This window comes from Zymoseptoria tritici, chromosome 2, assembly GCF_000219625.1.
Source record: "Zymoseptoria tritici IPO323 chromosome 2, whole genome shotgun sequence".
In the NCBI taxonomy this organism is placed as follows: Eukaryota; Fungi; Ascomycota; class Dothideomycetes; order Mycosphaerellales; family Mycosphaerellaceae; genus Zymoseptoria; species Zymoseptoria tritici.
Genome location: NC_018217.1, coordinates 2692580 through 2704966, shown reverse-complemented (window position 1 = coordinate 2704966; position 12387 = coordinate 2692580). Strand labels below are relative to the sequence as shown.

At 54.0% G+C, this 12387-nt stretch overlaps 4 protein-coding genes across 4 annotated transcripts; 2 read left to right on the top strand and 2 right to left on the bottom strand.

Annotated features, from left to right (window-relative positions):
• Window positions 1–1240: 1240 nt before the first annotated feature.
• Window positions 1241–2553, bottom strand: MYCGRDRAFT_68817 (proteasome regulatory particle subunit RPN8; the record flags this gene model as incomplete). The annotated part of the gene is made up of 3 exons (XM_003855044.1): window positions 1241–1894; window positions 1951–2222; window positions 2281–2553. The coding sequence occupies 3 exons, from the start codon at window positions 2462–2464 to the stop codon at window positions 1241–1243; spliced, it is 1110 nt and encodes a 369-aa protein (XP_003855092.1).
• A 192-nt stretch (window positions 2554–2745) lies between these two features.
• MYCGRDRAFT_55724 (uncharacterized protein) lies at window positions 2746–4581 on the top strand (the record flags this gene model as incomplete). The annotated part of the gene is made up of 2 exons (XM_003855346.1): window positions 2746–2839; window positions 2905–4581. One exon carries the CDS (start codon window positions 3055–3057, stop codon window positions 3769–3771), a length of 717 nt encoding a protein of 238 aa, XP_003855394.1.
• An 842-nt stretch (window positions 4582–5423) lies between these two features.
• Window positions 5424–8099, bottom strand: MYCGRDRAFT_108219 (uncharacterized protein; the record flags this gene model as incomplete). The annotated part of the gene is made up of 5 exons (XM_003855043.1): window positions 5424–5767; window positions 5827–6059; window positions 6153–6384; window positions 6889–7888; window positions 7940–8099. The coding sequence occupies 5 exons, from the start codon at window positions 8091–8093 to the stop codon at window positions 5731–5733; spliced, it is 1656 nt and encodes a 551-aa protein (XP_003855091.1).
• A 358-nt stretch (window positions 8100–8457) lies between these two features.
• MYCGRDRAFT_108218 (uncharacterized protein) lies at window positions 8458–11882 on the top strand (the record flags this gene model as incomplete). Its single annotated transcript, XM_003855347.1, has 2 exons — window positions 8458–11799; window positions 11850–11882. 2 exons carry the CDS (start codon window positions 8458–8460, stop codon window positions 11880–11882), a joined length of 3375 nt encoding a protein of 1124 aa, XP_003855395.1.
• Between the last annotated feature and the right edge of the window lie 505 nt (window positions 11883–12387).

The following is a 12387-nucleotide window of genomic DNA, read 5'->3' as shown; positions in this document are numbered from 1 at the left end:
CGCCGCCCACCGGGATCGCGAGCAGATGAATTGAGAGCACAGCTTCTTCACGGCAAGAATCGACACCGGTCCGAGTAAGTGAGGAGGACAATGGAACACATCCAGTTTCCGCTTACTACACGTCACTTTCGATGGATGCCTCAGTAGCTCTTTCCAATGCGTGCGCTCATCCTGTGATACTAACCTCCAAGCGACAGCGACATGGCCATCCAGCTCGAAGCACACACATCACGACAAATTCTCTCCTCTCTTATAACCTCAATACCATCCCCAGCTCCTTCTCAGCACGGCCAAAACCCTCTCCACAACCTCTCACCAGACACGCGCAACATCTTCCTCACCCTCTACGCCCAATTCGAAAAGGAATTCCTCCCAGCTCTCGACCTCCTCGACCGCGGCCTCGTCACTCGTCTGCAAGTCCGTCGACCGAACTCAGACACAGCTAGCAGCCAGAAGGACTTACCTTACAAACCGCTCTACCTCGTCCGCTCCGCCCAACAACACCACACCCGCCACGGCCCCATCGACCACAGCACACATTACGAAGTCCACCTCGAAGCCTGGAGCTGTTCCTGTCCCGCGTTTACATTCGCGGCTTTTCCCGCGGTAAGTGTCACTGACGAGGGGAGAGGCAGTACGGCTGCGTCACGAAGAGACCCTCTCGCTTCGGACGACCCGCCCTGCGTATTTGGTGGTGTCACCCGCGGGGAGGATACGCCCGTGTGTAAGCATTTGCTGGCGTGTGTGCTTGTGCGGAACTGTGAGATGTTTGAGGGGTTTGTGGAGGTGAGGGAGGTTGAGGTGGAAGAGTTGGCGGGCTGGGCGGCGGGTTGGGGGGATTGAGGCTTGGATGCGAATTGGTCGTCCATCATATGTCTCGCCGTCGTGATGCATCAATCTGGGAAAGGGACATTCTAGTGCTACATGGTGTCCGCGAAAAGTCGGACACTCAGAGGTCAGTGAACTTCATGCCAGTTCGAACTCGATGTCGTAACGGAGAAATTGTGCTGCTGGGTGCTTCCATCATGGTGAAAGCGCAGTGCTAAATGCGCTTTTTGCGTCCACAGCATGCCTCAGCGCGCCATTAGACGTCTAGTCATAATATACATACTCAACAATGACCAGCCGCGCGGTCTGCGTCTGCCACACAGTATTGGCTGGTAGATGCTCCGAACGCCAGTCCATGCTGATGCACGCAATTCCTGGGGTACGCTCTCTCATCCAAGAAACAGCCCTTTCATCACTTCTTCGTGCTCTTCTCATCCTTCTTGCTTGCTTCCTCCTTACTCTCCTTGTCTGTCTTCTCCGACGTCCCATTCAACTGCAGCTTCTCCTCCTTCTTGATCTCCTTGTCTTTCTTGTCCTCTTCCTTCTTCGCGTCCTCGTCCTCGATGTTCCGCTTGTTCTGGATCTTGTTCTCAATCAAGTCGTGGAAGGCGGTGATGGCTCTTATTAAGCTGGAAAGGTAGATGGCCATGAGCTGGTCGTTCGTCTTGATGCTCATTGCGCGCGCGAGCTCAGAGTTCTCGGTGTTGCCTCCGGTGATGCCAACTGAGCCATTGACAAGTCCGTTGACAGACGGTAGATCTTTGGCAGCTATTTTCGGCGTGGAGAGGTTCGGGAGGAGGTTGAAGACGTCTTGAAGGTTGCCGAGGATCGCGTGGTTCACTGGTAGGTCGCCGTCGAGGACCTTTTGCAGGTACTTGCCGATGTCTTGTAGACGGAGGTGCAGGCCTTGGAGAGACTCCAGCTGGCTCGTGATTCGTGTGCTGAGTGTGCCGACTGCGACGTCCCGGATGTCCCTTAGCAAGTGTTCCACTCCGATCTCCTCCGCTTCTTCCGCCTCGATGGTACTCGGTGTATGTACGAAAGTCTTCGATGTGGTTGTGCCGTCCTGATGTATGTTAGCAATCCGCCACGCCGACCGCTGAGTACTGATGAACTGCTCACGTCCTTGATCTCCTCCACCGCAAAGTATGCATCCGTTGGCACGCCGACCTCTTTGGGCTGCACATCGATGATGACGAGAAGTGGATTGGGTGTGTATCGCTTGAACAGCTCGTTGATCTCGAGATCACTCGCTCGCAGCTTTGGTCCGGAGTGATACCAACCGATGAGCTTCTCCTTCGCGTTGACCTTCTTGAACATGTCGTTCATCGATTCGACGTAGTTGTGATCCAAAAACCATACTGAAGGGTCCTTCTCGTCTTCCTCGAACGGTACTGCGAATGTCCCGATTAGATGCGCTATCCTCCTGCAATCATCACATGTCCATCATACCTGCGAAACTGTTTGACACGCGCACGCTCTTGCCATCGTTCTGTCCAAGCACCACTCCAACGACTCGTTTCCGGGTGCCTTTCGCTGAGCGACCGTAATGATCTGCAGCTGAGAGTAGGACAAGAGGTGCAACGGACACTGTGCGGTTGACAATGCTGAGCGTCTCCGCCGTAGTCGCGGGCATCGTGAAACGTCGTAGTTGTGCTGCGGTCGGTCTGTGAGATGCCTAGTCGTCCGGTAGAGCAGATTTAGTCTGGGTGCGGCAAGTTGTTGATGATGGCGTTGGTGATTGATGAAGCACACGAACAGAGCTGTAGATCTAACGATGCGCTAGCGGATTGTGAGCCGCGAACTGAAGGCAGGCAGCTGCAGGCCCGTGCATTACACTAACTACCTCATCTCCTGAACGACGGGAACATTTCGAATACATTCATATATTCTACTAAATACTGTATCCTTCAGATCCGAGATTAAGCGACTCACTCGACAGAAGAGTGATCGAAAGTTGCGACGTAGAAGAAAGTGCAGAGCCGAGTGCAATTGAACGCCCAGAATTTAGGTATGAAACCACCAAGCATATGAAGCTACTATGGCAAGACTCTGACTTGGCAATGCTCGAACCAGATTGGACGCTCAACGAACGTCTCCATCGAGCTGATATCTCAAGGTCAGACCCTAATCGCGGGCAGAGTGCCATTCGCGAGCGGCATTTGCACATCTCTCCACCGGGACCCTCACAACCAACCTGGGCAATCCCTGACAGCGGTTGCGGACATGGACGCTGCCAATCTCATAGAGCGCGGAGACACTCCCGACGCGCTGGGCCCTGGCTCACCCAAGAAAGACTTCGAGACCTCGGATCTGTACAAAAATGTCTACGATTACGTCAAAGAATACATGTCTCGATACGACTGCTCTCACGACTTCAACCACATCCTTCGCGTCGAGGGTCTTGCAAAGCACATCCTGGCCGAGGAGCAGAAGGCGAACCCGGAGAAGAAGCTGCATAAGCAGGCCATACTACTGGCCGCCCTGCTGCATGACGTCGGCGACAAGAAGTATATCAAGCCAGGTGAGAATGCTGAGCAGATGGTTTCTGGAGTCCTTGCTCGGAATGGCTGTCCGCCACGGTTCGTGGCCAAAGTCTCACTCATCGTGGAAAATGTATCGTATACAAACGAGACGAAACGACCGCAATATGTGAAGGCCATTGTTGGCGCACATCCAGAGTTGGCCATCGTGCAGGACGCGGACCGTTTGGACGCCATTGGAGCGGTGGGCATTGGTCGTGTGTTCGCCTTTGGAGCAGTGAGAGACACCGGCCGTGGATTGCAGGGCAGTATCGACCATTTCACCGACAAGCTGGAAAAGCTTGAGAGTATGATGAAGACAGATACCGGCAAGCGACTGGCAAGACAGCGGACGAGGAGGCTGCGGGAGTTTCGAAGTTGGTGGGAAGAAGAAAATGAGCTTGTTCTGCCGCAGTCATGAGAGTGACGGAGAGGTACCAAATGGTACAGCGGCTGTGTCTTCTCGGACTGCTCGATCCTGGAGGCGATCGTACTGTGGTAGGTGGCCGGCGAATGCATAGTTTACATAATCCGAATTGACAGAATCTCCAAAGTTTCGCATAGTCCTGGGCAAAGTGCAGAGCTCTTGACGTTGGCCTGGGCTCTCTTCTTGGCTGACGATCCGGTTCGAATGAGGCCAATCTGAGCCAATTTACCATAGGACGGCATGTCGTGTTGATGGACCGCACGCTGGCACGCCACGTTGTAAGGGCGTACAAGTTATCTATCTGCACCTTTGAACGACCGTGCAGTCACGCCTCCATAGCTGTGTCTGTATCATTTCATAGCAGTTTGTGTATCGGCCGGACCTGCACGACTTCATGGATGTTCTTGCACGGTGAGTTTGAGCAAGAGTGCTGCTCGTCTGTCTTCATTCCCGGGATTGCCATGGTGGTCTCGAGCTCGGTTCCAGAGGCATCCAAATTAAAGCCGCAGGGAGAGTCTTTGGTTGTTCACTTCGCGGCCCATGGCGGGCAGCATTCTCCAGCAAGCCATGCCCGGGCCAACCTGATTTTCTTCTTCTTCCGGGAGCCACTCTGTCCTCAACCAGCCCTCTCGACGCTCTTCTTCACCTCGCTCTCGGGCGCCTTTTCGAACAAGCTCGCTGTCCTCCTCTTCAAGCTTGCGATCGTCTCCTCCGTCGTCCTGCCTTTCTCCTTCTCCTCTCGATTGACTCGTACGACGACTGCTGCGGCACCGACGCTCATTGCGAAGATGGGGTCAATGGCACTATACTCAGCTGTTAGCAAATAACACGCTGAATAGCAGATAGCTTAGAGCAGCTTACCGAGAGATGAGGTACGACATTTTGCTTGATCGAAGGCTGCTTCAGTAGTGGAGTCTTGGATGTTGTGGATTGAAGCTCAGAATGATCCTGCCGACAGCGAGGTGAAACTTCGGGACGGATCGGCGCGCCGGTGAGCTCCTCGATAGATGACGATCATGCAGCGCAATATAAAGTTGCAGGTGGTCAGCCAAAAACTGGTTTGGCCGCTACTCGCGTCTGATTGGTCGCTCAAATTTACAAGTGGCTTGGCGCTGCATTCACGCGTACACTGTATACCGCCGGGCGTATCTTACTTTTACACAAGCAGCAACGGCAGGGTCACAAGCTAGAACGGCAGGGTCAGAACGTCAGGGTCACCCTACGAGATTCCGTTTAATGTCCCGTTCAATGTCCCGTTCAATGTCCCGTTCAATGTCCCGTTTAATACTGTGCTCAAATCTATTTAAATTAGTCCCCGAGTCGAGGGATTTGGCGCTGGGGGCAGCCTATTCGGATTCCAAAATACGTATCTCCCTCGTCTGATCTGCCGTCCTTTTGGAGGGGCAAGTTGGCGGTCAGACACGCTGCTGTGGCGCGGTCGTAAAGCAGCACGAAAGGCAAAGAACGATGTACACAGCTGTTGCAAGGCAGGCGTGGGATTGTTCTCACCGCTCACATTACGCGTCTTTGCCACACTCGCAGCGATGTACAAAGCCCAGAATGCTGTCGTCACGATAGCTTGTCACCTGATACATAGCCGTCACGCGTTGCTGGTATGATTCACGTGTAGAATGATGCATTATTGTGGGCTCAGAGGATGTCTGCTTGCGGCTGGCTATGGACAGCGACCCGGCCAGAGCGATACTGGGATACGGGACCTTTCATGGCGCTCATGCCTTCACGGCTCGCACTGATATTGTCCAATACCGCAATAGCGTGTAACGCCTCCTCAGCAACCACTCTTATTCATTCTTAATCATATTCACGTGTCTGTCCTTGCCTGCGGATATCCTTCCTGAACGCCTAAACTCAAAGAGACCATGCCATCGGTCGCAGGCCAGACGCCGTGATTTGCATCGTGGAAATGTTAGGGGTGTCGATGTTAGGTGGCGTCTATACGGCCTCGCCGAAGGTGTTCTCGCCGGAGTACCTGTGATGTTGTCAGTATGATTCCCCGATGCGTGAGTTCGGTCCGCTTGTAGAACGTACGTGATGTACAGGAACCCATCCTCATCCTTGTGCTCCTCGTAGATGGAGCTCATGAGAGCGGCAGTTGGTGGGAGGACCTCGTCGACGAAGATGAAGATCGCCTTCTCTGGGCTGAGCTTGATGCGCTTGCGGATCACGTAGACGAACTGGCCAACTGTGAGGTCGGCTGGAACGAGGTACTTCTTCTTGTCGATCGTCGCAATGTCGGACTTTTCCACCTTCTCGCAAATGACCTTCACGAAGCTGTCAGTGATACCGTCGATGGTTTGAAGAGAGCCAGGGCTCAAGATCGAGTCTGGTTCCTAGCTGTATTCGAAATGACTTACGGGAATCCGGTCGGCGTACTTCTGACGGATGCGCTCAGCTTCGGCCTTGCGCTTCTCGAATGGGTGCTCGTCCTTGAACTTGGAGCGCATGTTGGCGATGTGTGTTGTGGAGGTGATGTGTGGCTGGCTTCCTCGCTTGATAGAGGTGATGTTGGTCGATGTCGTAGGTTGGTGGGTTGGTGGTAGTAGCAAGGGAGAAGGTGGAAGGTCGGAGTCAGTCAAGGCAGCTGTGCTGTGCAAGGCGGGGGAATGACTTGATAAGCAAATGCACGTGCCACAATCGGTCAGATGATGAGCTTATCACCGTCGAACTTCGTTCTTAAGATGGGTGGTTTAGAGACACAAGACACAGGTGGCAGCAGTCGTGAATGATGCTTGACGCACAATGATGATAGCGTACCTTAAGTCACGAGTCGATGACCGCGAGCGGGCGAGTTGGACGTTCAGGAGAAGAGACAAAGGACGAAGACAAAGAGCCTCCCAGCCAAAGACAACTTGAGGCTCTGACGAACTGGTCACTCAGAACGGCATCCCAAAGATGATAGTACAGAAAGCTGCTTTCGAGGAACTGTCTGTTGAGACCTCAATCCTCGGTGCTGAATAGTCCTCCCCCTTGATATATCCCCAAATGGTATCACTTGTTCTCGACCACTCCACACTGCTCAACGCCGACGCCATGCTTCGAATCAACTAAGAAATGCGAATGCTCTCTCGCCAAACAAAGGAAATTCCTCACAAGGTCGCCGTCGGGAAGTAGTACTGATCCCAGAGGAACTCATAGTCCTCCACGAAGTTGCCAATCATGTCGAGCAGCGGCTTGTTCTTCAGCTTGCCGGCAAAACCAAGAATCATACCACGAGTAACGTTCTCGTAGAAAGCACCGCGCATACCCCACCACGCGAGTGACCAGCCTCGTTTCTTCATCTCCTCTCGTTCAAGCTGTGTGAGACCGCGAGCACCGCCAGGCCGTCTGTTCTCAAGGTCCTTCTTCGCAAGTTGTCGTGCACCATACTCAATGCTCAAACCCAGAAGCCAAGGTCTCCAGTCGGCTTTGCCTCGTCCGTCGCTTCGTTGTGCCCAGTAAGCCATCGCTGCGGCGTAAATCACGGGTCGGATAATGAACATGACCTCGGCGAGCTCTCCAAGTCCTGCAGTCTGGTGGACCAAGGCTTTCGGCGGCTTGATATCATCGGCGGTGAGGACCTTCGAGAGCAGATATGAAGAGATGTCGTCGGGGTTTGGAAGGGGTGGCAGCGTTAAAGATGTCCGTGGCATGGTCCATTGTTCACTTCCATCCGATCTCTCCGAAGGCGGACTTGCAATCGATTCCTCCTCTGGCGTCTCCTTCTCTTCCACGACCACTTCTCGCTCCGGGAGTGGAGGAGTGAGGAGTGGTCTCGAATTTGTAAGTCGCATGAGTATCAGCCGGCACACAGCCTTCATAGCCTCCAACAGAACCACCACCCGCCATCGCGATTTCTCTCCATCCTTCTTTGACATCATCTCCAGCAGTAGCTCGGTGTACTGAATGACTTGTAGAGTCGTCGCTGTCCGTCTGTACGTAGAGCTCTTTTGACAGTAGAAGCGGGTATATCGGTTGTGCGGGCTTTGGTGTCGTGGTGTGGAGCGGAGGGAGTGCGCCAGTGCTTTTGAGAGGAGATTATCGTGGTATAGAGAGAGTAGTTGAACGCCGGAGTTCAGGCCTTCTGTTGATATGTCGGACATCTTGAGTCCTCCTAACAAATGCATCAGTATGGCCGACATCTGCTTCAGATCATACAACGAACCTGGGACTAGATATGTGATTGATCGCAACGCGCCCTCGACCTGGCCGACCGCGCCGGCGTTCTTGGTGATGAAGTCGCTGTACATGCCTATCCACTTCGTGGGCATCTTGACGACCACTTTCGTGTGGGCCGCCGCCTGCCGTATTTTCTCCATGGCGGTATATGTCGTTGTGGTTGACAAGAGGTCGAACATGGTCATCACCCGCTCGCATATGCTGTGGTCCACGATAGCACTTGCCTCGGCTTGTGATTCCAAGGGCAACCTGACTTTCCCTTGAAATCCCATGAAAGTGATCCATGAAATATTCACGGACTGTCGCGCTCACGTCGCGTCTCCCAGTTTCCTATCACCTCACCTTGACAGAAATTCACATAGACCATACCCACCAATTCGACGTGAGCTCACGGAAGCGCACTACCCGCGCTGGCCTGCTATCTCAAGAGACTCTCGGCTTCTAATATCTCCTCTGGCGTACAATGCGGCCAACTGACCGCATGCCAATGGCGATCCGAGCACAATGGCCCCCGCTGTTATAATAGATCTGACCTCGTCACCGGAGCCGGACGACCACCTGCAGAAACCATCGAATCTCGCCTTATTTGCACCTCGTAAGGATGGCGCACCGCGGAAGAAAAGCACGGATATTTGGTCAAGTGCAGAAGAACAACATGTGTCAACGCTGAATGGCACGCCAAAAGACCTGAAGAGGAGCACTGCGGCGGCAATCGTGACAACCCCGCACGACGACGAAGGATACTCGACCCAGAATCCTTCAACAGATCAGGCGCTTGCGGGGGAAGTCAGGGACGCTGTCCTGGGAGGCTTGCGCAATACTACGAATGGACATCGAGGATTGCCCACGACGCATAGCCGCAGGCCAATCGACCGACGCGAGGACGTGCATCATCCGAAGGCTGGCTCTGGTCCGAGCAGCAGAAACAATGATGCTGGAGCTTTGCCGGGTACAGCGACTGGACATCAGGGGCTTTCTTCTCACGTGCGAAACCGGAAAGCCGATACCACACATACCATGGCCGCAAACTCCCCGTTTGCTCATGTCCAGGCCTCAACGCAGCAAGTCGCACCACCTTCGTCACTTTATGGATTACAGACCTTCGTATCGGAAACGAGCAACAACTCAGGGTCAATTGACGCCCGAAAACGCCGCCGGACCATCGTCAGCCCTTCGAGAACTGCAAGCGACGCCAAGCGAATCAAACTCGAGAGATTACTACCGGGCGTGCCAAAGCGCAGGAAGGTTCAACTCAACGATGTCACGAATTATGCACAAGAGGAGAGAATCAGTTACAGCGAGAGTCCCGACATCGCCCCTACGGAGCCTGTCAATGAAACGATCGCAGTTGCCTTTCCGCGCTCGCAACGACATGTATCTGACGATCTTTCTCGAGGTCCCAACATGAGCGGGCAGCGTTGGACTGCGCAAGAAGACGCGCTCATTCTTCGTCTTAGGACTGCGCAGAATTTTGACTGGCACGAGATAGTCCCTCGGTTCAATGGTCGCACCTCTGGTGCGCTGCAAGTCAGATTCAGTACGATCCGACCACGGGACCAGACCGCGAGACTTCGGGCTGCAGATCGACTTGGCTCGCCAGGCCTCGGAATTCCTGGTCGCAGCCAAAGAGTGCGAAAATCTCACATGCCTGTGGGACACAAATCGTGGAAAGAGGTTTCGAACAAGGAGACCAGTCCTGACTTTCCTGCGCCAGGTGCCAATCTTGAGAGGCATTTACCTACAGCACAACTGCAACAAGATCGTGCGTTTCCAAGCTCGACTAGCCGTATACTCCGCCAGCGAGAGCTAGGATGTACGTCAGGCCGATCATGGAGTTGTGCAGCTCGTTCCGTAGGAGATGAGGTCAAAGAGAACGTGCACAAAGGCTACTCTCTTCGGAAACACTACCACGGTACATCTGGTGATGCTATTTCGCTGGCATGGAACCCAACTGGCACTCGTTTCGCCGTCGGATCGATCGCGATTTCCGATTCTTCTAGCATGCAGTACAATATGCCACGCAACCTCGTAGTGGGCGATCATGAACAACTATTGGAGCTGGCCGACCACCACGTACCGCGTCCACCAATCGAATCAACGGACAACGTCAATGCGCAGCACTCCATGCGATCCTCCCAAGATCCCAGGCTCTTCCTCTCGGTCACCGCAGCAGCCTTCTCTCGGCACGACGATACGAAACTCTACACTGCTAGCGCGGACAAGACTGTCAGGCACTACAAAGTGGGTACAGATGGCATTGAACACCAATATGTCATCAAGCATCCCGCTTCGGTTGATCTGTTGACAGTTGGCTCTAATGGCTTAGTCGCATCCGGGTGCCATAAGTTGTCGAAGAACGTGCTTGTCTTTCAATGTCATGGTGACCGGTATGAAGGAAAGCTGGGATTATCGCCTCAGCAAGCTGATCTTCACTCGACGGCGGCGTTCCCATCGGCGCTGAAATGGGGCGAGCACTCCTTCCATGGCAATCTTCTCTTGGCGGGCTACTCAGGTGACGAAGAGAAGCAGCACGCGGGAGAAACGTGCCTGTGGGACGTCCGCACAGGTCAGCAGTTGCACCTCAATGCTGTAACGCGCAATGTCTTTGACGTTGCATGGAATCCGAACGCAAGCTCCGCATCGAACGCATTCGCGGTGGCCTGCAACTCTACAGGCTGCAATGTTGGGAAGGGGATGCGGACAGTCATCCAGTGCTTTGCTCCGGGGCAAAATGGTGGCCGCCGAACTTTGACATGGGAATGTCCTGCATTGGACATCAACAATGTTGTATTTTGCCCGCACGACGACAATTTGATCGCGGCAGGAGCTACTGATGGCACGGTCTACGTTTGGGACCAGCGGTGGGCCAACAGGTCGCAGAAGCCACTTCACGTCCTTGCTCACGGCGAGTCAATCAATGTGCTGTCGCACGATCGACCAAGAGACATTACCGACACCGGCGTGCAATTCCTTTCCTGGGGTTCAACCAAATCGCGATTGTACACAGGATCTTCGGATGGAGTGGTCAAAGTTTGGAATCCGCACAGATCAGAGGAGAACGCATTTTTAGAGGACATCGCAGCGCCGAGACAGCACAGGTCCGCGGTTATGTCGGGTGCATTTAGCCCGGACTACCGCGAACTACTCATTGGCACAGAGAATGGCCGCATCAATCTCTTCGAGATCGGCGGCGATTCACTGCCTGCTCAACCTTTCAAGTTGGCATCTGCACCTAACCCCAAGCAAAGTCAGGATCCACTGGATGCTGCTCGTGGTCTGTTAAGTTCTGGCGCCATCGAACTGCGACCATGTGGAGCTATGCCGTTCCGACAGGCTGTTCAAGGGCCGAAATACGCTGGTCCTTTCTTGAAGCCTGGCCCTGAAAGCTACACGAAAGCCGAAGAACAATATGCTGCCGCGTTGTCGGCACAAACTGCGTTGTCTGCGCGCAAAGCGCAGGAGTATTTCGGCGTAGCCTCCGAGATGGAGGACGACGAAGAGATGCACAAGGCTGACCTTCGAGTGCGAGCTGCTCAGGACTTATTGCACGACCTGCAGATGCGCTCCGCATATCATAGGCAATGTGCTCCCAGGGCCGCAGAGCTTCAGCAGACACTCCTACACGCAGAGACCGCACGACGGGAGCTGCTAAGACGCGCCAACACAGGTGCAGTCGAAGCTTGCGAGCTTAACTGCGCAGTTCTGCCCGGCGAACGAGACATCGAAGACTCGAGCCGATCGGATCTTCGCATTCCGGGCTTCCTGCGCTGGACGATGACGGCGAACCGAGATGTCGACTCAGAAGAAGCAATTGCGGCCTGTTCTGGCTGCAACCCATCCGTCCCTGTACGCACAGAGCAGATGTCAAGATGCAACAAGTTGACCTCAGAGTGCAGCTTATGCGCTGGACCCGCAAGAACGACGACTGACGGAACTATTACTCTCTGCGAAAGCTGCTCATTTGCATGCTTTCGCTGTGGTCAGATCGCCGAAGTGTCGCCCAATTGCAGTACAATTGAATGCGCCGAGTGTGACCTGGTCTGGAAAGCAGGGGTATTGGGATACGAGATCATTAGCAACGGTTTGAATGGACAGCACCGAGCGGTAGTGGAATGTGGTGACAGCGATGAACTTGGCGATGGGGAGCGTGAACATTACGCATCGCGTTGGGCGAACCTTGATGACTGAGAGCCCGAAAGACACTGCACTAATTGAATGGTTTGGCAGAGTCAAGAGTGGTTGACCAGGTTTTTACAGAAGAGCCAAGCTGCAGTGGCCAGACCCGAGCTGGCACGAGGTAATGACATTACGATGCTTGTGCCCGGATTTCGTGCTTGATATATTCCCTACTGTGGACCGAACTGGCTCTTCCTTCATCGGGCCATTCTGAGCCGTCAGACTCAGCCTGTGCTCGATGCGCGTGCCATGAAATTG